This window comes from Plectropomus leopardus, chromosome 6, assembly GCF_008729295.1.
Source record: "Plectropomus leopardus isolate mb chromosome 6, YSFRI_Pleo_2.0, whole genome shotgun sequence".
Taxonomy (NCBI): Eukaryota; Metazoa; Chordata; class Actinopteri; order Perciformes; family Serranidae; genus Plectropomus; species Plectropomus leopardus.
This window is the reverse complement of record NC_056468.1, coordinates 19,932,346-19,958,996: the sequence shown is the minus strand read 5'-3', so window position 1 is coordinate 19,958,996 and position 26,651 is coordinate 19,932,346. Positions and strand designations below refer to the sequence as shown.

Below are 26,651 nucleotides of genomic sequence, written 5' to 3'. Positions count from 1 at the left end.
TATTCGTAAACTCAAGACTTTGCATGAGTTTTCACAAACAAAACCCTTAAAAGTCAATTATGTGTGTGCGAAAGGATGAGCGCAATCAGAGTGAAGACAGTGAAGTTACGTTTGGTTCAGTGCATTCGGAGCCTCTGTGCCGTCGTCCATTTATAGCACTTTTGTAAGCATGCACACACGCACGCACGCACGCACGCACGCACGCACGCACGCACACACACACACACACACACACACACAGACTACTCACGCACCCTTTACCCCACCCCACCCCCCACCCCCGCCCAACACAAACTAACAGTCAACATACAGCATCGTTTACCACAACTCACACATGGAGGTAAACAAAGGGAGCATGCAGTAAACAACAAAGGCACTGACACACGAGCTTTGTGTGTGTGTTTTCTTTTTTTTTTCGTTTTCAGGTATTAAAGTTCTCGCTCTTCTTGATGAGTCAGTATTTGGGTAAACTCTCTCTTGCATCATCCAATCTGGCAAGAACCCACTGAAAATAAACAAGAGCCAAAGTTAGAGTAGAAGAGTCATTTACTGTGAGTGCATGTCGGACACATGCAGGACTGAAAGAGCCCATGAGTTTGAGTAGGAGTAAGGAAGGTAGTTTTCTTATATATATCACAGGAGACAACAATCTGGCATTTGTTAAACAAATTAATAAAAAGTGATCTATATATAAGACGCATAAAAGGAGCATCCTCTCGTCCATTTTGTCTACTCACCTTGGCTATCTCAGGAGTTTTGAAGTTTATGATCTTCCCAAACTCCTTGGCATGGAAGACAGACTTCACTCTCTCCTGAAGTACACAAAACAAGGCATTAAGTGATATAATCTGATGAATGATTGTTCCAAACTTGAAAAAAAATCTGTAAAAACATCAGTCTCCTGAAGGAAAAAGGTAGCACTTGATGTAGAATAAATGAGTTTGCTTCTGTACCTTGGCCTCAATGCGAAGTCGCCGGTCCTCTACAATCATTGGATCCTTGGTGAACTCTTCAAACAGATACTGCCACTCACAGGTCAGCTGGCCAAATGTGCCTTTGGTCACAAAAAATATTCCCCTGGAAAAGAACCCACATAAAAGGGTTAAAAACAAATATCTCCTTTGAGGAATTTATGTAAAAAATATGGTATAAAATCTATACTATAGCATAGAAATATCATTCCATATCAAATAAATATCAAATACCATTGTTTCTGGGAGTGCAAATTAATTTCCAGATTATGAGCTTTTATTTCTAAGGTAATTAGTTGGGTTATTTAAAATAAAAAGTAAAAAAGAGCCTCCTTTTGGGCCTTTTGCATCTCCCTGCATCAAACCATTTAGTGCCGAAGAGGCTCCTTTTAATTGGTCAGAATTACATCCTGCAAAACTGGTGCCACTGGTTACCCTCTGGTGCAGAAAGAATTTTAACAATAAAGATTACAGGCTGTTTTTAAAGGAAAGGATGGCCTGTTTTCAAAGTTTAGTCACCTTATCCAGATTATTCACCTGTAGACCTAAAGAATTTACTTCTAAAGGGCAGGAACTTCTCTGATTGGAGGACTCCTCTCATAATTACGGGGCACACAACATGATATGGCTTCTGATGACTATGTGTGCATCTACCGGTTACTCTCAATTCATATGTACATATAGCTGACTGGAAAGAATATTTTACTTGCTTTAGTATGATTAATAAACATACTTTTCAGATGTCTATTAAGGTTTTTAATTCAGTGTTTTTTAATGAAAGTTTATTATAATATATATCTATATTTTTAAATTGAATCTTATTACATTATTTCTCTGTGTTTTCGTTGGACGTGCGATAGAGCTGTGAGATGAGAAAGCAGCCGAACACACTCACCTCTTGGTGATCATGAGGAAGTCCGACTCGTTGACCTTGGCATGAGCAAAGTATCTGTACTTGGCAAAACGTCCGTTCTCAATTTTCTGAAGGAAGAGAGAATAAAAGTGAGTTAATATTTAATTTCAATTCAAGTCAATTTCATTTATGCAGCGCCGAATCATAACAAAAGTTATTTTAGGACCCTTTTTACAGAAGCAGGTGGAGGGCTCTTGATCTGTCTCAACAAACAGTGAGACTAAAAGAAACAACTCAAAGTCTGAATCAAATCAAATATAAATGCCAAGGTGTCTGTAATCCATGACAATTTATATACAAGTGTGATAAAACATTTTAAAACAACTTAAATAGTGAAAAAGTATGAAAATATGGTGGGGAGGTGAAGAAAGACGGGATGAAAAAGGACAAAGATGATGAGAAGTTTGAAATGTGAACATTTTATTGAGAAGAAAATGGCAGTGAATAGTGTCAATAAATAACAGAGTTATAAAACAAACATGAAGTCAAAAAGAAAGTAGACAAATGTTTGTGATAAAGGGAAATGTTTTGACAATGAACATTCAAACAATGAAAGAAAATGCTTCATTTGTGGCTTTTAAGAAAATGAATGAAATGAGTATGACAAAAAGTAAAATAATGGAGCTAAATTGTGAAGCAAAAAGGCACTAAAAAGATAAACAAAATACACATAAAGTTAATAAACAACTAAAAAAACCCACTTAAAACACATTTTTAAAATATTACTCTGAGGCCTTTCTTTGGTTTGTTTAACATTTCCAAGAGTAAATCACTGGAAACAAACTTAAACTGCGGCACAGACTACAGACTCGCTCTAACGCTACAATACAGCTGATACTTCAAGCTTCTAGCTAGTTTTCCTCATCACCCTCATCCTCTGAGCCGGTTCTACGCCATTCACTGTAGGCCAGTCTCCTCTGTGGACACGACAAGAGAAGAAGAGTCACGGTCAGAGCAAAGAAAACCAAAGCCTGCTTCTACCAGACATCCACTGACGCACTGTCTATAAGGACGGATCAAAACCACTCACACCAAGGTGACAGTGTGCTGGCCTCGTCTCTGCTCTATCAAAGAACACTTATGTTGTAAATATCATACATTTTATTCATATATTTGTCTAAAAGACCAGTTTAACTTGTCCACCTGAAACTAGTGGAAGCAAAGCCAATAGTTTCCCAACTGAAGTATAAAAAAAGTTCAAACACAATCTGCTTGAAACCTATTTAACCCTTTGAAACCTGGGAAAACTGTCTTGATTTCTTTCAAAAACATGGGATGAAGGCAATGAGCAATGGAAGAAGAAATTACCCTCAAATAAGCGAGAAATTGTTTTATATAAGTACAAGAAAATCATCTGAAAATTAGCGCACACAAAAAAACTAACCAACCAACCAAAAAAAAAAAAAACAAACAGACAGAGGAAATGTGGAAATGATGTGAAAGAAAAAAAATTAATAATGATTATTAGAAATATGTTGTTCCTTGGACATTTTTGTCTGACTTTATAAAAATATTTCTGTAAATCTACCAATTTCTTGCATTTTTGTGGGACATTTCTTGCCAAGTTGCTCATTGCCTTTTTTTCCATGTTTTTGAAAAACGTGCTCAGGATTTAAAGGTTTGAATATTTGAGAAAGAGGTCTGAAAGCAGCACAAGAGAAGTTATGTTGATTCAGGTTTGAAAGGGTTAACCAACAGAATCATAAAACTCAAGCACGAAATATGACATCCACGTGATTTGCAGACGTATTACTTGTGACACTAGTCCAAATTCGGCATAAGGAGAATAATCTGTCACTAACACTTCATCATACACACAAACCTGGCCTAAGGCTACGGCTGCTAATACAGACAGGTGACAAATAAAAGGAGATACCTGAGCGAAATGATGGGAAAAAGATAATGACTGCTAATGTTTTTAGCAGGACATGTGAGGTAACTGAATGGTTTGATGACAATGAAAATTGTGTTTATCATATGCTATGGCTCTCTCAGTCACCAGATCTAGACCAAACTCCCCACCGCCGTCATCAAAACCCCAACTATGTAACCTCCCTTCAGTAGAATTGAGATATTTGTAGAATAATTACAGAGGGGCATTAATGCTGTCCAGGAGGCTCGCTGTGGCCAAACACTTTACTGAGGCGCTTTAATTTGTCACCTTTCTGTAAATCTTTGCTATTAGCCAAAAGGTGAAGCTCTGACCTCAGACTCGTAGGCAGAAACTTCCATCCACTCCATCCAGCACAACTGCTCGATAATGTCGGCACAGAAAAGTGACCCGCAGTTTAAAGCTCATGGCTTCAATGAAGCAGAACTGAAGCACTTCAAAGCTTCACTAAAATCTACAAATATGAGAAACCCATTCCACTGACACAGCTATCCGCTATTGTTATGCAAATATTTGGTTCATCGAGATTACTAGTAGGAAGCATCAGTCAAACCTCAAACGATGGAAAACAATGGATCAGGATAATGGAGAGCACACCCGATAATAAAAATATAGTTTTAATCAACTAATATTACAGCTATGTGCTCTTGGAAAAGTTCACTGCGTTTATATAAAAATCCATCCAGACGTGATAAAGAGAGCTTGCAGTGACTTCTGCAGTGACTGTATGTCATCATTTCTTCCCTGAATCTGTTTCCATTGCACTTATTTGCATTTAACTTTTAACAATACGCCATTTCCACCTCCCCCAAATGCAAAAAATCATAATAATTAGCATAGCATAATTTTTCTAACAAAATCAGCGTAACACATTACAAGCCACAAACCACATCATGTAAGTGGAGCAAAAACTGTGAGGTAGCAACACCGAACAAAAGCTCGTATGATTAAATGAATGCACACAAAATGTCTCGGTGAGCAGCTATCTTGGCTTTGGGTCTGAAGATTTTTAACGTTATACAGCCACAGAGGTGTATTAATCACTGAAAATTAACCTGAATGGTTCTCTAAAGGTCTATAAACAGGGAAGGCAAATACAGTCGGTAAAATAATTAAAAAGACAATTACAATAAAGCTGATTATCTAGAAGAAAGTTGAAAAAAAAATATCTGTGTGCATGTGCCTGCATGTACACTCAAACACACAACTCCTCTCCAAGCACTGCTCTGAACTAGCAGAGTTTTTAAAGTGCCGGCCAGACTACCCGCCGAAGGAATTCACAAACATTATTATGGTGACTATGCATATCTCTCTTAGTGTTAATGCTAAGGAGGCTACATGTTTTTTTTAAAAAATTTGTTCTGTGTTTTAAATGTGTCTTTGCGTTTTTAAATGTTTTTCATATTTTAGATCTCACGCTGATCTGTGGAGAACAGTATTTCGCTCCCACGTATGCTTAATGTCCATTAAAGAAGTGACAAATAAACCTGATTCTGATTCACTAGGAAACCTGGGAAAATTATTAAAAGTGCATACTGGATCACTTGACTCTCATCACAGTAACAGAAATTTTAAATAATAATGATGACATCCATTTGTTTTAAAGCGTTTTCCTCATCTCAGTTAAATTAAGAACATTAGCCAGCTGTTATTTGGTCAGGTCTGATTGAGAGGTGATGATGATTCGTCTTACCTGGAGCATCTGACTGCCGATACCCTCCCTCTCCTTATATGGTCGTATGACACCATCCTCATGGATGAAGCGAGGAGGACGCAAAGAGGCCACATCTTGTGAAGTCTCTGCTGCCCTAATAACAAAAGACATGCATTTTGAGACACAGCTTCCTCATGAGCACAAAAAAAGACACAGAGTATTCAATACATTCAGAAGTGCATACATTTAAATAGCCTCTACCATGCCACAAGGTCCAGCTGTGACTTAAAGCAGTTTTTTGTTTGTGCAACTCAGTGATTTATTTTTGAAAACAAAATGTTCCACCAATAATAACCTCCTTACTTATACTATGCGAATAGTATATTTTTTACCTCAGATCAGCATGAACTGTTATCTGCACTGCAGTGGATCTGGACCTGAATATTCGATTATTCAGATATGTGTTCATTGGGTAGATGTTCCGTTTTCAATTTTGGGATTCAAACATTCATTTTTTTTGTATAGTGTATTGGATGGGGTAAATGTAGAGGTCACTGCTTCATTCCCACTGCCATAAACATCTTAAATAAAAGCTAATGATCCATATATCTACATAACACTATGCCACATTGCACTCAGTTGTATATTACAATTTCTCTTCTGTCTAAATAATTTGCATTAGGTATTTATTCTGTTTTTAGGAATAAATGCTGTATTGTTATTATCCAAGTTTGTTTTACACAGTATGTTGAGCCATGTCTAAGACAATTTTCTGTCAGGACAGACAATAAAGTTTTCTGAATCTGAAAAATGTCCTTGCAAAGGAGAAATGAGAAATGATTAATTATGTATAAATTCCAGTTTTATAAATCTTAAAGTAGCACATCCATGGGAATACATACACACAGGAATTGACATACCTCTTGATCCCTTGGAAAGTACTGCTGGCCATATCAATAATGCCTCCTGTAGGTCTGGCTACTGCACCAACCAGACCTTTCCCAACACCCTTAAAGAAGCCGGCTGCACCCTCCTTCTGGGCTCCTGCAAAATAACGCACACACACTTATTAAAACCGAAACAGAGCTGGTATACTGTTAAACAAGCAGGACAGAATTCAAAGTGATACCAGTATTTAGATTGTTATGCCATTATTTGGTTGGTACATTTTCATATCAGCACGTGCCATCACTGCAATCTGTCTAACATACCTTTAATAGGTTTGGTAACAATCCCTGTGATCCCACTGACAAAACCCTGAAACAAAAACACAACAATATTACAGAGCAGCAGTGAAGCTTTCATTATAGCAGACTTCCTGGTGGCAGACCCTCTTTACAGCCAGTGGCAAATGTAAATTATTATTATTACTAGTTAATGCATTTAATAATTGAATGACTCGAAAAATTTCATGTAGCTCATTGTCTAAATTTTTACACTAACAAACATGCATCAAAGATATATATTTTTTGCTGATTAACACAAGAGTACTTACAGACACTAATCCCTTTCCTCCCCGGGTCAGCCCCTCTCTCAGGCCACTGGGTTGTTTGTTCATCGCCTCTCGTCTCTTCTGCTGGTATTCCTCGTCCATTGTTATAGCAGCGACACCCTTTGCCATAGCACCTGTGATCCTGGAGGCTGCACCTGCTATACCCCCTGGAAAGCAGTTATGAGTCTTTATAATTAGTACATTCTTTAATGAGTCAGTTTCCTCCTGTCTCTCCATCTTTATTTCATATGGCAAAGCAATTTAATTAATATGACATATTTTAGTGGTTGATGTCACACTGTGTTAAATTTTCTGGACCAAGCGTCATCTTGTGAGGACTGCACAATTTTACCTGTGCCCACTACGGTGGTCGAGCAATAGTATTCGGATGAACTAATCGTGATAAAGAACATAGATCAATATGGCTTGGCGGACTAAGACTGAGTGCATACACTTTGGTAACAGATAACAGACTGCGCACCTCACACGATGTTGCCCTCTTCCTAGAGATTTTTATCTTGTTAATTCAGAAAAAAAGGGGAATTTTTTTGAGTAAATGCATTATGCATCCATAAAGGTAAACACAGTTTGCTTATTAAATTAAATACAAGAACACAGAACACTGAGTACCACCCACCCTCTAAAGACACTGACAAACCAAACAAAAACACACACACAAAGCTACTCATAAGCCTGGAAATAAAAGTTTTTAGTTTAGTTTTAAATATAGACAAAGTGGTGACAGATCTTAGGTTTTATATTTGTTAGAATAACAATGTTCCTAATTCAGCATTTGTCTACTTAAAACACAAAAATAAAACCCAACAAAACATGCAATAAAGTGGTTATGCATCTTTGTAGTACACAGATCTTATTCAGGCTTCTACTGAAGGGATCAGACGCCTTTTCACAGATATTAGTTTTATATGAGCCTGGTACTTACCTACAGCTCCTCCCACCAGAGCTTTCACCCCGAGAGCCATTCCTTCAACGAACTCCTCAGGCCCCTGGATGGCTCCCTGCAAAACCACGGACAAACAGCAGGGAGAAGACGTAAAGACACTGTCTGCAATGTTGGGGCTTTAAGCAGCCACTCTTCTGTAAATGTTAAAATAAATAATATCTTAAATATTCAATATGTTTTTAAAAGCTGCTCACAATCCCCAGAGTCCTAAAATATATTCATTAGATTATCGTGTAAATGTTCGTCTTAAATAATGACTACAAAACTTATTTTTTCCAAATGCCACAACATTGATGAATTATCTTTGCACTCATCAGTACTTTTTTTGTGTTATTCTAAGTGTTTGATTTTATTTGCTTCTGTATAATCTTCAGGGCAGTTAATTGCCAACACTGCTTATTTGTTTAATTTCTGGTACTTATCCTTGTTGTTGGGATTGCAGTTTAATACCAGTGTTTTTTTTGTCTATTTTCCTCTCCATTCAATTACTGTATTACTTAAATTAATTATTTTAATTTGCCTAAATCCTGCAATGTGTTGGAATCCTAGTTCAACCATTTAAAGCACTTTGTAACTATTTTTATTATATTAAAAAAAAAGTTATAATAAGTTTATATTATATTATTATTATTATCATTATAATTATTATTGTATTACATGTCTACCTGATAAGGCTCATAGAAGAAGGCCTCCACTCCCTCCGACAGTCCTCTGATCAGTCCAAAAGGATTTCCAAGTACATCCAGGCCCAGCACCAGCACGTACATCTGTTTAATAGCCTGAAATATAGACATATATAAACTGGTAAGCTGAATCATAGTCAGGCCCTGTCGAGTTTTTTTATTCTACACATTTTTCATATTTAATGTCCAAAAGGACAAAAAAATAAATGACTCAAGAAAACACTGCATTGTCATTGTGCATGTGTGCTACCTGCTTGGAATAATGTCTGATGACCTCCCACTGTAGCTGCTGCGTGGTACAAAACTGGAAGGTCAGCTCAAAGAAAGCCAGCCTGAAATCAAAGACAAAACCAGTCAAGAACCACCCCATAAAAAAGATGAATAAATAAATGCTACTGTGTATGATTTATGTGTTGTGTATTTGGGCGTCCGTACTTGAAGACGACGTCCTGCACGTCAGTGAGTGTGGCACCGATACTCTTCAGCAGCAGGTTGAGAGACTGAACGGGAATGAGTTCTGTTTCTCGTTTCTCCTTCAGGCCATCTTCTCCTCCGGTGCTCAGAGACAAACTCAGGTGCAGCTGCAAATAAATTTAAAAAAAAAGAAAGAAAAGAACAACAATTAAGCATCACTGTTTCTGGTGTTAAACTCACAAAAGAAATGTTGTGTAGCTCTGTAATGTGAATATGAATATATGCTTTTTATTTACTTTGTCTTAACAAATAGTTTTCATTTAATCACTCATGGTGTTTTTGCAGAAATGATGAATACAAACCTTGATGGGGGAGATGTGGAAGTACTCATAGAGGCTGATAGGAGTTGTGTCAGCAGCAGAGGCATGGTTCAGTTCTGCCTTTATATACTCAATGTCCTTCTCAAATAGTTCCACCTACGGGAATAAGTCAAACACAAACAAACAAGCACAGACACACAAAAGTGAGCATAAATCTCATGGATCTTCAAGCCTATAACAATATGTTAACTATGTTTGGACTTGTGAGTATCCGACCTCCTGTTCTGAAGTCATGGTGGTGGCGTTCTCAGGTGTAAACAGGTCCAGGATGGCATACAGGAAGCCCAGATCGAGCTTCAGATCCATCTCTTGAATCAACACTTTGAAGTACCTGAGGTTGACCAACATTTTGATCACTTTTTGGACACAACTGACAGTCACTTCATTTCAAGAACAACTGGTTTTCAGGCCAACTGGATTGTAGGAAGCAGATCAGAATCAAAGTATAAAACCATTTTTCAGGTAGAAAACAGCACAAATACAACACAGCAAATCATAACAAATAAAAATAGTAGTGAAATGCTGCAGCAAATGACAGCAAAGTGAATGAAAGAATCAAATGAATAATAAATACTTGATGCGAGAGATATCAGAGTGTCCTGCCGCTCTGGTAACAATGCTGATATCAGTTAGAGGTTTGGGCTCTGTAAGAAAAATAAAATGCTGTTACAGACTGAAATGCTGCATATCAAAAGGACATAAATTGAACATGACATACAAAGCAGACTAACAGACCTGCATCCATGGTGATGGATTTTGGCAGTTTTACAGGGTAGAAAACGTATGGGAAGATGGCTCCCGGCAGCTGATTCTGGATCTGTTGGAAGAGAAGACTTAAGCTATTAAATTGAAAAAACACAAGAAAAACTTAGATGTATTAATTTACAAATTCTGAGGGAGACATCTGGATAAGTTGTAGAACTGTAATGCAGACATGGAAATATTTTATCTCAAAGGATTTTGTTAGTATTTGACTTTTTTCACCTGAATGCGGTGGATTTGGACACGGTAAGAGCTCTGTCGTGGTGACACACTGTATTCCACCTTGACTCCAGGTAGGAAGTGCCTCCTGAGAGGAGCATCACATGGCTGCAGCATCCGCATATCCATGCCATTGGGAGTAAAGGACACCTGGAAGACAATTACAAACATCACATGAATGAACAAACTGGCCTGCAACATAGAATATGGTCGAATTCTGGTTTAGCAATACTGGTCTGGCGTAAGAGCTTAATCCGGTTTAATATCCAGTTTATTAAAACGTAGCCTGTGCCGACAGCATCTCAGCACTAAATCCAACTTGTGTTGCATTACTAAAAAGTAATATGACAGTGTGATTAATATTATGTTTATTTAAAAACAGATAAAAGGAGCCTCAAGTGTCCTTATTCAGAGCCTAGACCAGCAACATGAAGGAGATAAAATTTTGGTAGAGGTGGTTGGGGAGAGACATTAAGTTTGTTTACTAGAAAGTTCATGTGTTTTGTTGGGGGTTAACAAGACAAAATGGCTCTCTTAAGCCCCTTTTATATGCACTGTGATTCCGCCTCACCGCTCTGTATGAATGTATGAACTTGTAGCTGAGTTAGTAACGGAGCTGAGTCTCTTACATCCGACTCGGGAGAGGCTGCTTAGACAAGTGTGACACCTATTGGTAAAATTTGGTATAATGGTTTGGTCCAGTGTTTGGCTTTATATGACATCAGTTTAAAAATTTACATTTTACTTGAAGCTGAAACTTTACAAAGTGATGAGTATACACCCGACATGGATAACATAAAAACGGACAGCTTTCACACTACATCAATCACTTTTTACTCAAAAATATAAAGTCTTTTATCTCTAACCTGGAAGTTGTTTTCCAGCTCAACGATGGAGTTGTCGACGGGTCCAGATTCAATGTACTCTTTGAAGGTGTTCTCCAGCATCTCCGCTTCTTTAGTGCTCATAGTCTTCCACCGACTCTTCTTTTTCGTCTTTGGCTTTAATTCCCACACCACATCGGAGCTATGAAAAGAGAAAAAAGAGTGTATCAGTTCATTATAAAATATATAGCTGCAGGATTAAGCAGGAACATCTTGCAAATAGATGCATGTTTTTGAAGTTTTATGTTTAAAGGATTACATGATTTATAGGTAAAGGTTCTGTTACTACTGTTATTCCACTTTAAGAAACATTTAACAAAACATTTCAGTTTATGTGTGGTTGAGCTGTATATAAATAAGATCATCCAGTAAATGTACACATAACAAGACACGAAAAAGTTCATTGATATATTTTGTGATTTAAATCAAAACTCTGGCAAATAATTAAATTTCTTCTGAGCCCATCATGTCACAGCATCACTTCCTTTGCTATAACACATACACTTTGTGACAAATTGAATTGGCAGTTAATCATAGTCGTAACATGAAGCTCGACAGTTTTGTATCTTTTTATTATATGTTTAAATGTGTACACATGTATGTTGCTGGTTATCTACCTTGTGATCCCAATAAAGGAGACCTCCTGGCCAGTGCTGTTGTTGACCAGAGACACGCCCATGTTCTGTAGTGACAGGATGATTTCCTGTTCAGCCAGCTGCGCCTTCTCGCTCTCACAGAGCAGCTTGTAGATGCGTTGCTCCTCTGTGAACAGCACGACACGCTGGAGACCTTTGGATCAACAATAAACCCACCATAAAGATTTTGCACTTTACTTATCCCCCAAGGTCACAAGTCTGGATCAGTTACAGCGTTGTGTCACTAATGCTGGGAGGAAAAAAAAAAGACTCAAGGATGAAGAGATGAAGAGATCTGAACCCAATATGCCACTTGTCAATTTGGTTTATAAACTGTAATTTTAGTATTTTTCTAGCAAGTGTATTCTTATGGTAAATGGCATCATTCATGCATTAAAAACACACAGGCAATAAAACACTGTATAAGCTAATTACAGAACGCATTTCATTTTAAGCTCCTTGCACTCTACCTTCATAAAAGGAGATCACGAACAGTTTTCTATCATTGTTCATGTCCTCACGCAGGTCCTAAAGATACAAGAGCAAACAAACACACGCTGTTTAAATAAATGTCATTGTGTCTCATCTGAGGATTGTGTTCACATCTAAAACAAAGCAAAGGTTAACCCATGTTTACATTTAGTATTACATGCAAAAGACTACAACAGACTGAAAAATGGACTAGACTTACGGATTCTGTAAGTACACATTGTCACCCAGCATCAATAAAATCTGGCATTTAGTCAGCATTAGTATCCACTGCCACTATTATACTAGCCTCATCTAACAATATGTAAAACTGTATTTCAAAAAGTGAGGCTAAAGATGTGATTTTTTGGGGGCACAAATAACATGCAACACAGTGAAATAAATCTTAGTAATACCAGTAATAAATAGAGGCATTCATAGATGGCCGCTACCCCAAAAAAGTTGAGATGTGCAAAATATAAATAAAAACAGTATCCAATGATCTGCATATCATTTGACATACATTGGGGGAAGTGAGTATTCAACACACCAAATGAAATGTCGTCCAGACATTGGTATCAATCAATTGTAACATTTAAATCCATAAAAATTATGTGCAATAAAGTGGAATGACACAGGGGAAAAAGTGTTGGACGCACTGTTTGCAATTTCAGCTTCAAGATGCTTTTTGTATGTAGGAACTAATTTCTCAGTGTTCAGATTGGATTTTAGTTCATTCTTTCACTCAAAGTTAATTAATTCTTGAAGAATTTCTTTTTTGGGTGGTTGTGGTGTTGGTCATTGCATTTTGTTTTTATTTATGTTTTATCCAGCATCCCAACTTTTTGAGAATTTTGGTTCTACATATTTGGACTATATGAACTAAATGGCTTTATCACTATCACAGTCATTGGCTAACAACGCAGGCTCATTTTGATTTTTTTTAATTTCTTAACCACAAACATTTCTGTGTCAGATTAAAAGCACAGTACCTCTTCACTCCTCAGCTTCCCACTGTAAGCACCACACTTCCAGCAAAGCTCCCGGGACCCAGTGGGCTCAGTCCAGGTGTAGTGTACAGCTTTCCCGGCCTCCAGTTCCTCCTGCTCCGCCTCCTTCTGAGAGCTGCACGCACACGAGACCCACCGAGACACACACATACTGGATATATCAGTAACATTACTTCCGACAATAAATAATATTCCACTGATTTGAGATGACAGTGAGCAAATGACAGAAGACAGTACAGTAAAACAGAGGACAATATACCAGAGCCCAGCCACCAAGAATATACTGCTATGACAACCATCCAATCCAAAGTACCTGTCCAACAGTACACAGTTCCCATCAACAGACAAAAATGTGACAGAAATATGACGGTCCGACAGCCAAACACCAAAACGTCCCCACTACCTCCACTGGAGAGATAAAGTTTAAAATATGTCCACCCTCATACTCATCTCTATTTGGAAGAGACAAAGCAGACATGAGAAAATTAAATAACGCACAGAAGGAGATGGAAAATTAAAGAATACTACTCGAAGCAACAGAACTATTGAAAGAAGCAGGAGGTGCGATTCCACTGGCAGAATCCCATCCACTGAGCAGCATTCAAGACGAGTGCTTCTACAGGTAAAGATGATTTAACACTTTATAAGAGATCAAAGAAACGTAGTAATAAATGAGTAAATGGGTTTATCTAACCTGCTCCTTTCACTCTACTCCAATGGTCCTTAAACATTTCAGATTAGTAAAATTTCAGCAGATAAATATAAAATGTACATGAAATTTCAAAAGTACAATAATAAAAAGGCCTATACTACACTGTACACAGCCAAAGCATTAAAACACTGACAGATGAAGCAAACAACACTGATCATCTTGTTACAAAGCATTGTTCTGCTGGGAAATCTTTGGTCCTAGCATTCACGTGCCACTTACAACACACACCACAGGACATCCCTCAGAGAGCCTGTGTTCATGCATCAGCAGGTCAGAGCCAAGTCCGATGGACGTTGGGGCCTCTGACCTGTGGATGCATAGTCACTTGAACTCTGGGATACCTCCATGTCCCACAGAAGTCTTGTCAACTTGACCTGTTGAGCTACTTTGTCACGTTCCTCTTGACCCTTCAGAGCAGTTTTTGCGGTGTGGCATGGCGCATAGTCCTGCTGGTGGGGTCAATGCCATCGGGGGAGTGCAATTTCTAGGTGGGGGAGTACTTGGTCTGCAACAGAGTTTGGTTGGTTGTAGCTTGTGTAGTAGCACCCACATTAATATTGCATCTTAATGCGATGATTAATGTTATTCACTTCACCTGTCAGAGGTTTTAATTTTTTGGCTGATTGTTGTATATCTTTGGTGAGGCTGAGGAGCAGATTACACAAACAAACCAGAGTCAGAGCTGAAGCAGTCTTCTTCTACTTATTTTTACCTGCACTCTTGATCTGACCACACTCTGCACTCAAGAGTCTGTCAAGTGACTGTGACATTAGCCTTATAATGTTGCACCAATTTATATTTACTTGCACCACGATTGGTGTGTTTTTTTCCCTCTTACTTTCCCCCTAATTGTTAATATTTGTAAATACTACTTTGTTAACTATTTGGATCTCTTTTAATGATCTCTCATTCTGGATCAGACACTGTAGCTTTATACTAGCTATCTGGGGCTTTTTTATTCTCCCATTCTTAACTTTCTGCCTTTTCTGAGTGCAGAGTGTGTCAGAAGAGTTTCCCCTTGTCATATATTTCTACCTGTCCTCCTCCACTGAGAAGGAGAGGTCGAGTAGCTCGTCAGCCACCCACGATGATTCTGCCCGGGCGCTGCATGACCCACAACACACAAACACAAATCACTATCAGCAAAAACACTGTTAGATATCTTTAAAATAATGTTAGTTATCATTGAAACACTGTTAGTACTCATTAGTTAAACTGTTTAAGGCTGCTGCAGCAAGAGAAAAAAGTATCGTTATTCAGAAAATGTGATGAAATTCATATTCAATGAAATGCAAATGGGAATGCTGTGCATGACGAAATCCCACTTTGTTGGTTAACTGAGTAATATGAAACAACTTCATTTAGAAAAAAATCTGAGATATTAAAAAGCAAAAAAACTTAAAACACACAGAGGCTGAATGAACAGGCATGACACAACTGACAAAACATCCAAGAGATTTGATTATGAACTTCCTCATTGTAAGGCAAGTGTGGCACATACAAATTTAAACACTTTGGAAGCACATTTAAAGACAAGACTTGCACCAAAAAAACCCCAAACCATCTACATAAAAACTCCATAAATGAAGCAGTAGGAAATGTTATGCACTCTTAACCTGCCATACTTCATCCATCATGTTTAGTATCTAACTTCTATCCTTTCTCCTCCCACATCTGAGCCTATTCATAAACACATCATACCTGCTAAGTTTTTAGTGCTAACAAAAAACTGAACTGTTGAAAGTAGTTTATTTCTTTCTTCCGAAAGGCTTTGCCATACAGGGGATGAAACAAAAAAACTACACAAAAAAAAATATTTGTTTTCACATTCAAACTGTTCACATAAAAGGCTGACTTGAAAGTTTGGGTGCATTCAACTGAAATCTAAAGCTTTGCACCGTCACACAGTCATTGTAGTTTTTATTATAAGAAACCCTCAGTCAACTCTACACACTGCAGTTAGACTTGTTATTCCAAATGTGCAATACTTTGCAGAAAAGTTGCATTGTGGCTGCAATAACTGTAGCTGGCACCAAAAATGCATGTTATTGTCATGTGCAAATGGTTGAAGTCACTACACTGGTTTCATAATTCATAAGTGGACTTGGAGAGTCACATGTGTTTATCATATGTATGTTACAGTTAATAATGGTCCGCTTATAATACTGAGGCTTTGGGGCTCAGTCGACTTCTCAAGTGAGCTCATGAGCTGCCATTGCTGGTAATAATAATAGTAACTGATGTAACACTATTGCTTATCCTATATTGTGACGTTTTGACTGTCATATTTTACAACAAGTACTACTGACACATACATTGTGTCAGTAGTATATTATTATATTGTGTTATTTCCCCAGATGCTGAACTTGTGTTAGTGTGTTTATGATCTTCCCTTTGATCTTCAGAGAGGACACTATTTTATCCATGCTGTTGTGACAGTATGAGGAGAATTGGGCATAAAATCAAAGATCTATATCTATTGATAGCAAAAACAGAAGATTCTCAGAAATCGAAAAAGCTTGGGAAAAAAACCCACACTACAAAATACAAATGTTTTATATTCTTTGTCGACAGGCTCATAGAGATAGGTGGGCACGAGTTTCTTAACTGACTCGCAATTTATTCACAATAATTATTCGCTTTGGTCTGAAAGACCTTGATTGTCCTCCTTTTGTTCTCTCACCTTTGATGGAACTGAAGAGTCTGGTCCTTTGTGTGGTTTATGATGAGGAAAGGAGCTGCGCCATCGTGGTACTCAGAGAAGCGGATTGTGGCCGAGTGCTCTGACAAGTTCACATCTACAGTGATCCCACCCACCTGCAGAAAAGAAACAAATAACAGTCTACGTACTGGAATATAGTAAGGGTTTCATAAATCCTCTAGAAGCCAATTGGAGTACATTTTATCAGTATTAAACATCAATTATCACAGATGGAAACAATGTCTTAAAACTTACAGAGTTGTCCAGATGCAGCAATAGGCAGTTTTCTGGTCGTGTGAAGTCAATAGTCCGAGGAGGCAATAAACAACCTTCTACTTTGATCTTTAGCCGCCTGGTGTTGTTCTCAGGCCAGAAGGGGACAGCAAACTACATGTGGAATAAAAAACAAAAATAATACTAACCTTCAATATCTCCGTATAGTGAGGGTTAGTTTGAAAATGTTATACAAAAAAATAATTCAGTATTTGACAATCCCAAATTTGTCTCTGACCTGTTCTGGCAGAGCCTCGGTCCAGTTGTCCTGCCCCTCTTCACATACGAAGACGCTGTGTTTGGTTCTGTTAACCAGCATGTAAAATGGCACGAAGGACACGATGCGGGTCAAACTGAAACTGCTTGCATCAATCTTCACACCAACCTGGGGTCAGACAGATGTCACACAAACATGCAGATGACAGTTATGCACTTAGTTACATACAGAAATCATTGGAAATTCCATCCAGCACATCTGGCTCTTTAAACGAAGCACATGTGACTGTAAGTCTGAATATCAGGCAATGTGGCAAAATCTTACCAAGTAATCTTTGTATCGGCCTTTACATTTGACATCTCCATGGCTGCCAACTGTATCCAGGGAGAATTCATCCGAGAGTTCACTGTCTGAGATCATTAGACGGACCTGAGGGATAAAAAAAAGAAAAGACATAAAAATCATATATACCTATAGTTCTCAAACTTTTTCTATAATGCCCTCCCGCAGGAGCCGAAAAAGTTCAGGCCTCCTATCCCACAATTTCTTTTATTAGTCATTGACAAAAATTGTGGAAGCAACTAAGAAAAAAGGATCAAAGTGGGAATCCACTGATTGCATCAACAAACTTTTGTTTACTTTCCCTATGTAAGTTATTCATTTAACTTTATTTCACTCCATATTTTTCTCAACTATTTTCTTTTGATTAAAGCTGGACTCAGACTACAGGAGTTTTGGGACAATTTCTGAATATTGGAGTAAAAGAGTGGTCTGCAATCTTGGTCTGTACCAAAGTTTCGCCCAGATTATCTGGTCATAAGAGGAGTTTATAGATCCAGTTTTAAACCTCCCGAACTGCTCTGGGGCTGCCTGATCAGATCAGATCAGATCAGAGACAACATCTATTCCTTATGTGTGTGATGGTACTTGATTTTAAAATTCCTGTAGTCTCAGACCGACTTAACTGCAAAACCCTCTTACCTTGTTGTTTTTCAGGAAGTACCGAGGCTTGAAGGAGAAGAGCAGAGGCATGTCATAGTCCAGGGCGTGTTTACGGTGGATGTCATCAGCCTTGTACTGCAGTAATCTGCCTGTCTTATTCTCCATCCAATATGGTGAGTGTATGGCAACCACAGTTTGTCCCAGGTCGTATTTAACATGCACTGCTATATCCAACTCAGCCCTCTTCGTCTCTGTGCCTTCACCATCATCTTCGTCATTCTCTCTCAAAGACTGGAACACTATGAAGGTGATCTCCTCCTGGTCACTGCGGAGACTGTATGACAGAATAGTGTGTTTATTTCAGTGAGAAATTATACTGCAGAAAGGAAGTGTAAAAAGATGATGATAATAAATATTGTGTTTTGTGTTGTTGGCTTAAAAACATCCTATCTCGGAACTATGGCCCTCCTATACATAAAATTACCTTTATACAAAAATGTGACCATTATGCTCAAAATACGTAGACAACAAAAATACAATGACAATGAAAAAGTAAAGCATCTGCAATGAGTAAAACTGATATCACACCTATACTCAGCGGACCAGTCCTGAGCAAGGTAGTTCAGCAGGCAGAGATCTAGACTTGACTGGTTGATGACTGCAGTTTGGAGCTGGGCAGAGTGGCCTGGTTTCAGAGTGACCTCAGGGGCAGAGACTCCACTGTCCTGTTGAGCAGCAGTCAATGAAATAATATATAAATAATAACAGTTTAGCATGATCATTGGCTTGCCAAAAACAGCACAGGATTAATTCTGATAAGGCTCTATATAAAAAAAAAGGGGGGGGGATTCCCTCAGTTAAAGTGAAGCTTGTTCCACATGATGGTTTGGTGACAAATCAAAAAGTAATATTTACTGTCCTCATATCTATCATGTGCAATCATTGTGTATGCTTTTCAGTAACATCACCGTTACAGGGAATTCGCATGTCTTACAATCAAACTCTGTATGCATCAATCTACTTATGATCATTTTCCAAAGCATATTTTTAGACTTTTAGGTTTTCTATCTTACAGGCAGCAATAAAGAAGCAAGCAGAGAGTGATTAACACTTGTTGGTGCATTAACTTATTCTTAAACATCCAACAGATGTTTTATAAAAAACAATGAGAGACATTTTAAATTATAACCCATAAAACAGACAACAAAATGAGAGGCCATGTGCTTCTGGCAGAATACTGTGATTATGCAGTATGCATGGGAATAATTTATAATATCATATTTGAATATATTCTTAGCTCTTCCTTTATTGTCTAAATAGGTCACTAAATTTAGTGAGAAAGTCACCAAGTCGGCAACACAGAGCGCACTGCTGTAAAGGGGTGCACTGGATTCATGACACAAAATAAAATGAGAGCATCACTGTAAAATGGAAGGAGGCCCAAAAGGTGTTTCCTCACTATTATCTTGTTATCATAATTGTTGGAAGCCAAAATCATAATTTAAAATAAAATGTGATTAATTGCACAGCCCTGCTGTGAAATTGTTAATTCTGGCATTTAAATTTTGCTGTTCAGTAGCTAGCTCTCGAGTCTCATATGTTAATGTCGTTCTGACAAAGCAAAAAGTTCCCTGTTGTAAACCTATTACCATGAAAAATCCAATTTGATAAAAGTAAGATCAATGAGTTTTTTTACACTATACTTGCATTAAGTGCAATACACCAAAGACAGTACAGTTTGGAAAATATTGTAGTGTGCTGAAACATGCAAACCTCTGTTAGCCTTTTTCATCTTCAACGACCGCCTGATTACACATCCTACCTTTAGTTTGTAAGAGATGGGGTAAGGCAGCAGGTTGCGTAGCAGGATGGAAGGCCAAAGGTGAAGCACAAAGGGCACATCAAAGTTCTCCCCAACACCTCCAGTGTCTTTGAATGTCACAGTGTCTTTTAATGGCACCATGTTGACCATCAGCACACCACCCTGGTCTCCACGGCGACGGCAAGTCTGCTGGAGGCGTGTCTCGGGCTGCTGGTTGCTGATGTCTTCGTAGCTAAAGCCCTCTGAACACTCAAACTCCTCCCCCTGGTCATCAGTGTGATCCTCTGTAATTGGCTGAAGGCTCAACTCGGACCTGAGGGGGGCAGCAGAGGGGAGATGTGGGTGAAGGAGTGTGTACTATTGTTTTTATCTCATATAGAGAGAAAAGAAAACAAAAAGAAGACTGTACAAAGATGTGCTGGCTTGTTTATTTGCTTGCCCTTACCTGTACGAGTCCAGAGGCACACAGAACTCTTCAGTAGGGAGAGCTGTACCCAGACATGTTGATCCTTCAAAAACTTTGAAGGGGATTGAGAAATGATTGATGATCTGCATGAAAGGGGAGAGAAAAATCAAGACTTTGGGATGTATTTTCTTGTATTCTAATTTCATCTCTCACCCTATTCTACTATAATAAATACAATGCCAGGACTGCTGCTTATTCTTATTTACGTTGAAAAAAATTCAATTACTTTTGGTTAAATCTGCAAGTAACTTGATATACAGTCATTGTAATAAACATTTAATTCATTTAAAGGATGGAGTGGACAAAATATCCAATAGGAGGTCAATGTACCTTGAAGAGAATTTATAATATAACAACTCACAATTTTTTTTTTTAAATAAGTAAACGCAATAACTATGAGTAAACATGTGTAAGATTCTCTACAGTACCTGGAAAGGAGAGCGGATCTTGATGTACTTGCTGCCCTCGACAGAGTAAATCTGACAGACCAGGAAACGAGTGACTCCTGAGTCTTTGTGCATTACACTGTACATCCCCCTGCCCACCTTGATCAGGGGGATCACACTGGCTGAGGTGTGGCCCATTGGAGCTGGAGAGTGCAGAGGAAAAAAAGAGAAGCTCATGCTGTATGTGTTTGACTAAAGTAATTAATTTGGACGTTTCTTACAGTAAATAGTTTGGCGATGCAAAGCCACAAGAAATCCAGGAGAGAGGATGGAAATGAACTGTCATCAGAGAAGATAAGCACCAGTTTTTAAAAAATACTATAACAGACCATATCATTTAAAAAATGAATCCCCTTTTATCATTTATTATGCTTTATCCTTAATGTTAAGTCAACTTGACTGCACAGTTGTAACATTGTTTTCATCAGTGTTTACTGGATCTAAAAGCACACTGAGAGAGATAAAACACAAACTGAGTACACTGTAGGCTGTGTGCATAACTAAACACTGTTGGCAGCAGTGTTAATTTCATTAAAACTAGGACTAAATGTGCCAATACCTTTTCTTACATGGCTAAGATGAGACAATGACAAGATGACACAGATGTCATTAAACAGTAAGTGTGACCATATTGACAAGCAATACTGTTGATGCAAAAGCAAAGACTAAACTGAAGTTTAAAATTAAAAAAATACTAAAATCTGTCTTTATTTTTGTTGACAGAAAAGAGAAGATGAAATATTATAAACACATGGTTGAATACGACTTGGTTAAGCAGTCGGTTATGAAGTTGGGGGGCCCATGTGTTGGTCGGTGTTGCATGTATCAGTAATATGAGTGGGAATGCCAACATGAAACTGTAGTGGAGAAAGTAATGATTCAACCTGTGTTTTTCATTTGATAATGATCAGATAAAATCTTATGTGAAATAAGTTTGACTAAAATGATACAATTATAGATTCTGGTTCAACTAAATCAACAAAAATGTTCAATATAATCTGATGACTAAAAAAAGAATAAAATGTCATCAGTTTCCATTAACAGCAAATACTTTAACAGGATAAGTGTAGCTGAGAAAATTAACACTAGTTCGTAGTAATGTTTGGTTGGTGATATTGCAACAACCAACAACTGACTTTTCAGGTGCATATAATGTATAAATGCATATACAGATTAACTTACTGGGCTGTATGTAGTAATCCTTTCCACTCAAAGATATCATGGCTGAGAACTGGTCGGAGTCTGTTGTGGTGGAATAATCCATCCCAAGCGTTTCCCCATCCTGCAGCTTCACTGTGCCATTTGTGCTATGCTGACCGATTGGACAAAACATCTCACTGTGGCGGACGGACACTGGCAGGCCAAGGCGATTTTTCACTACAAACGGAGCTTCATCCTTCTGGAACGAGTCAGCGGTCTGTTTGGCGGCCTCTGCAAATGCCTGCGGAAAGGCAAGAAAACAAACATTGTTGATGACTGCCCATCCTTTGATTTCCTGTTAAAAAAGATTACAGCACTTCTCTTACCGTGCCCAGGTTACTCAGCATGGCCAGTCCACATTTGGAGAGGGTGATGTTGAGCTGGTCTTCACTGCTGAATACAATGACTGTCTTATAGTCCGGGACATTGTAATCCACTTCATCTGACAAAGCTGTGTACTTCACTGGCTTCTTCTTCATCTGGTTATGGGAGAGTGAAATGTTAGAAACACTGTGTACATCTGTGTATGCATGTGCTATTACAGAGGGTAAGTATGTGTGCGTTTGTGTTTTTGTATATCAGTACCTTTAGTTCCAGTCTCCATGATCTGAAACCGTCTCTTGTCTCATCTTCTAAGGGCTCAAGCAGCGGTTCCCAGACTCCCATCATCTCGTTGTAATAGTGAACCTAAAGGCAAAACACAAGAATAGTTTGCCTTTACAGCCATATGAGTTCTGGCCATTAAAAGCTGGCATATGTTTGAAATATTGTGGTAGATTACCATCAGTAAATCTATGTAATTAATAAATATACATAATCTTAAAGGATACTGTGCAACATATATGTATCAACCAAACAATATCAAAAACACAGAAAACCACTGAAAAAGTCAAACAGTTCTAGGGCTATTTCAAAGTGAATAATTAATGTTTAGAATTAGGATAAATAAAGTGCTTGTGTGCATTACCTCCAGGTTGAGCTCACTGTGTAAGTTAATAAGTGTGGACCAGTTTTTGACATCTCCATGGAAGGACGACTTGGCCAAAAGCATCGGGACAGTCCGATGTCCCACTCCAGCCTCCAGAGTCAGACAGATCGATTTGATGGTTACCTGCAAGGATGGATAGCCAATGAAATCATATAACCTCTTCTTGTGCATCATACATTTATTCTGTGTAAAGAATAAAATACCACTGAAGAACAGATCATGAATATGTGGTATGAAATTGACCAATGTTAATTTAAAAACCTTGCAAAAACCCTAATAATTGATTATATTATGGCAAAACCAAAAGAATTATCAGCTAAGCAGCAATGCAGCGAAATACCTGCAATGACTCCCCCTGTGGTATCAGTGGGGCCAGTGACTGCGTGTCGTCATCACCCTCCTCTTCTAAGAACCACAGTTTGAGCTCCTTCCAGCTACGTTTCTCCCACAGGTCCACAGGAACAGGACTTTCCAGCTCCTCCGGGGTCTCTGCTGTGGGAGTCAGTGCAGACTGGATGGTGATCACTGTGTTGATGATGATTGGAGATACCTAGGAAGCAGATAGCAGAATCAAACAACTGATTTATTAGTTTCTTGGTTAAGGCTACATTTCAACCTCTAATAATACATATATCTTTGCCTCAACATTTGCTTTCACTTCATGCCACAACTTCCATTGATGATAACTGATAACAACCTGTATAAGCAAAGGTGATATGTGTTACCCAGCTTTATACTTCTCATAAAACGGTACTAACCAGTGAGGCATTTGAAATGCTACCGCCAAACCCCTAATCCAAATGATTTTTGCACAAATACATTTTGAACTTTATGCTGAACTGTCAACTTTGTCAAATACGCTGTGCTCAACTTTACCACAACATAGACTGTATGAATTGTTGTTGCTGCAGTAGAGGCAGTCGCAGCAAATTGAAGAACGCTTGTAGTGACTGGCTGCAATACACTGCATATACATAAACATAATAATAATAATAAAATAACTACCTTAAGTGTGAGAGCATTGATGGAGACCTCCATCGCCTGAGGGGAGGACAGGGTCTGAGTACTCTGAAAAAACACCTGACACGGCTGCAGCACTGTGGTCACATTGTTTTTCCTCTTCTCTCTCAAGAAGGGACACGCCACTACCTACAAGAAGAAGCATAATCAAAATACACATTTTTTTGGCTGTTTTTGCATGCAAGACAGCTTTTTCAATTATTTTAATATAAATCTACTTTGTCAGCTTTACATTACAATGGCAATACAAACCTTGAGGTCCTTGATAACGGCGGTCATCTGTGATCCCTCTGCACTACTTTTCATCACTAGTTCACACTGCGTGGTCATCACCAGGGCTGGGGCGTCAGCACGCGTCAGGTCAGCCACAAATACAATCTCCGGGTTACACACCAGAACATTCATCTCTGTTTTTGACACCACGGCTGGAGCTACAGCTGACAGCAGCAGAGAGTATCAGAGGAAAACATCAGTTGAGGTTGTCAGATTAAACAAATTCTTCCTCAACTCAACTCACAATAATAAATTGCAGTTATAAGCAGAGTATATGAACCATTATGTTGTCACAAACATGAAAAAAAAAGTCAAAAACAAAGTCAAAATTTCTTTCATATGTTCTCCACTTGGCTGTGTTTGTTTGAGAAAACTTGCAGATTATTTTGTTGAATCTAAAATCACTTTCAACCTAAACTAAAACTGACATGGTTAACTCACTGGACTCTTTAGATGTGACAGAGGAGTTCATATTCTTTTTCTCTCCTGCTCCAGAACTGCTCCTGGGTTGTGGTGCTTGAGAAAACCCCTGCTGGGTGGCCTTGAGAAAGATGTCTGCCACTGTGAGAAGGAACTCCATGCTGGCACACAGGTACACATCCTGCACCACTGTGTCCAAAGTGGTGCCTTCACGGCCCTGACGGTAGTTGACTTCCACCATCATGTTCTCTTCTGCCCCAGGACGCATTGCAATCATCCTGGAGAAGAGGTAAGTTAACAGGGTTAAAGATATCAGACGGATTTGGATGAGAGTTTAAATGTCACAGATGGTCAGAGACAAAGATGGACATTAAAGAGGGGCTGAGTGAGTTAATGAATAGTTGGTGTGTAGAATTTTAATTAATTGTTTTCTTGTCAGCTTGGGGTTTGGGCATTTTTCATGGTTTATTGGGCAAAAGTATAAAAGTAGATATCTTTTTCTAGATTTGAATGAATATGTGTACAAGTGTAGAACAAGGCATGTATTTACATGTACGTGTGTGCGTGTGTGTGTGTCACCAGTACCTTGGGGTGACCATCTTGATTCTGGGTCTCTTGTCATCTAGAAGGCAAGCAGCCAGCTGGACTGAGGCCTTCATGGAGCTGTCCGAGTACATGTGGACGGAGGTGGAGATGGTGCCCAGAGAAAACTCTGCCAACTTCAGCTGCTCGTCATGTGAATCCAACAGCTGTATCTACATGGTGACATATACACTGTGTTAGCTTTCCAAGTTTCACAAAATAAGGACAGACAAGCCTCATGTTCATGCCTCACTTGTGACTGGTTTACTGTCTGTGTGTGTGTGTGTGTGTGTATGCATTACCTCATTCCCATTTGGGCTGTACAGGACCAGCGTCATTGAGTCAAACTTGAAGTCTAATTTGAGAGTGTTCTTCAACTTGCTGCTTTTGTGGGGCTCCACAACAGCTGCTATCACCACTGTGTTACCTACAAGGTTATCAAACCACAAACCAAATGTTAGAAAGGTTCAGCCGTTTTTGGTTACATGGTTTGAAATATTACAGAAAACACATTTTGAGATTACATAAACTTAGTAGGATTTTCATGGTCCTGGAAACCTTAACCTGTGAAACTCTAAGCTAAAATGGTCCATTTTTATTTGGCGGACTGATACAAACGTACTCATGGTATATGGACTGCACTTTTATAGTGCTTTTCTAGTCTTGTGACCACTCATAGCGCTTTTCACACTATATGTCACATTCACACACATATTCACACACTGGTGGCAGAGGCTACAATACATGGTGCCATCGTCTATTCAGACACACACACACACACACACACACACACACACACACACACACACACACACACACACACACACACACACACACACACACACACACTGATGGAATAAATTGGAGTTCAGTATCTTGCACAAGGGTACTTGTTGACTAGAAGAGCCGGGGATCGAAACCGCCAATCTTTCAATTATAGAACAATCAGCTCCACTTTTCATACCTGAGCTAAAAAAACACATAACCACAATGTCTTACTGCTGGCTGGTCCAGTGGTTCCAGAGCCCTGGGACTCTTTGTTGGACACAGAGTCAGAGGAGTGGTCAGTGATGGGTGGAGGAGCTGGAGGTGGAACAGCATCAGACTTCTCTGACAAGTTCTCACTCAGAGTCCTCAGGACAACTGTCATGTCGTCCTGGCTGAGAATTAGCTGTTGGGAACAGATTGAGGATTTGATAATAATATACTTGGGAAAAAGGTTTTTTTATTTACATTTGCTCCTAAGTCT

The 26,651-nt window shown here is 38.6% G+C and overlaps 1 protein-coding gene across 3 annotated transcripts in view; it reads right to left on the bottom strand.

The window, feature by feature from the left end:
* Positions 1 to 285: 285 nt before the first annotated feature.
* The window catches only part of vps13a (vacuolar protein sorting 13 homolog A), a 42,768-nt gene continuing 16,402 nt past the window's right edge, over positions 286 to 26,651 (bottom strand). Inside the window, exons 35-76 of one of the 3 annotated variants that reach the window (XM_042489052.1) lie at positions 26,402 to 26,573; positions 25,705 to 25,829; positions 25,406 to 25,575; positions 24,842 to 25,098; positions 24,380 to 24,564; positions 24,113 to 24,256; positions 23,448 to 23,657; positions 23,087 to 23,230; positions 22,705 to 22,806; positions 22,446 to 22,598; positions 22,102 to 22,360; positions 20,902 to 21,062; positions 20,453 to 20,556; positions 20,008 to 20,320; positions 18,774 to 18,910; positions 18,225 to 18,519; positions 17,568 to 17,672; positions 17,265 to 17,411; positions 17,009 to 17,140; positions 16,736 to 16,869; positions 15,088 to 15,156; positions 13,323 to 13,455; positions 12,333 to 12,390; positions 11,845 to 12,016; positions 11,210 to 11,369; positions 10,347 to 10,493; positions 10,098 to 10,179; positions 9,937 to 10,006; positions 9,579 to 9,693; positions 9,345 to 9,458; positions 9,004 to 9,149; positions 8,819 to 8,900; positions 8,551 to 8,664; positions 7,865 to 7,940; positions 6,925 to 7,088; positions 6,641 to 6,686; positions 6,350 to 6,473; positions 5,469 to 5,583; positions 1,867 to 1,952; positions 954 to 1,077; positions 738 to 812; positions 286 to 505 (exon numbers count right to left, since the gene is read on the bottom strand). In XM_042489052.1, coding sequence (XP_042344986.1) covers positions 455 to 505; positions 738 to 812; positions 954 to 1,077; positions 1,867 to 1,952; positions 5,469 to 5,583; positions 6,350 to 6,473; positions 6,641 to 6,686; positions 6,925 to 7,088; positions 7,865 to 7,940; positions 8,551 to 8,664; positions 8,819 to 8,900; positions 9,004 to 9,149; positions 9,345 to 9,458; positions 9,579 to 9,693; positions 9,937 to 10,006; positions 10,098 to 10,179; positions 10,347 to 10,493; positions 11,210 to 11,369; positions 11,845 to 12,016; positions 12,333 to 12,390; positions 13,323 to 13,455; positions 15,088 to 15,156; positions 16,736 to 16,869; positions 17,009 to 17,140; positions 17,265 to 17,411; positions 17,568 to 17,672; positions 18,225 to 18,519; positions 18,774 to 18,910; positions 20,008 to 20,320; positions 20,453 to 20,556; positions 20,902 to 21,062; positions 22,102 to 22,360; positions 22,446 to 22,598; positions 22,705 to 22,806; positions 23,087 to 23,230; positions 23,448 to 23,657; positions 24,113 to 24,256; positions 24,380 to 24,564; positions 24,842 to 25,098; positions 25,406 to 25,575; positions 25,705 to 25,829; positions 26,402 to 26,573 — 5,772 coding nt within the window. In that variant the 3' untranslated portion in view covers positions 286 to 454. Of the gene's footprint in view, positions 506 to 737; positions 813 to 953; positions 1,078 to 1,866; positions 1,953 to 2,543; positions 2,802 to 5,468; positions 5,584 to 6,349; positions 6,474 to 6,640; positions 6,687 to 6,924; positions 7,089 to 7,864; positions 7,941 to 8,550; positions 8,665 to 8,818; positions 8,901 to 9,003; positions 9,150 to 9,344; positions 9,459 to 9,578; positions 9,694 to 9,936; positions 10,007 to 10,097; positions 10,180 to 10,346; positions 10,494 to 11,209; positions 11,370 to 11,844; positions 12,017 to 12,332; positions 12,391 to 13,322; positions 13,456 to 15,087; positions 15,157 to 16,735; positions 16,870 to 17,008; positions 17,141 to 17,264; positions 17,412 to 17,567; positions 17,673 to 18,224; positions 18,520 to 18,773; positions 18,911 to 20,007; positions 20,321 to 20,452; positions 20,557 to 20,901; positions 21,063 to 22,101; positions 22,361 to 22,445; positions 22,599 to 22,704; positions 22,807 to 23,086; positions 23,231 to 23,447; positions 23,658 to 24,112; positions 24,257 to 24,379; positions 24,565 to 24,841; positions 25,099 to 25,405; positions 25,576 to 25,704; positions 25,830 to 26,401; positions 26,574 to 26,651 lie in introns of those variants that run through there. The other 2 variants (XM_042489053.1, XM_042489054.1) reach the window with 2 other exon arrangements.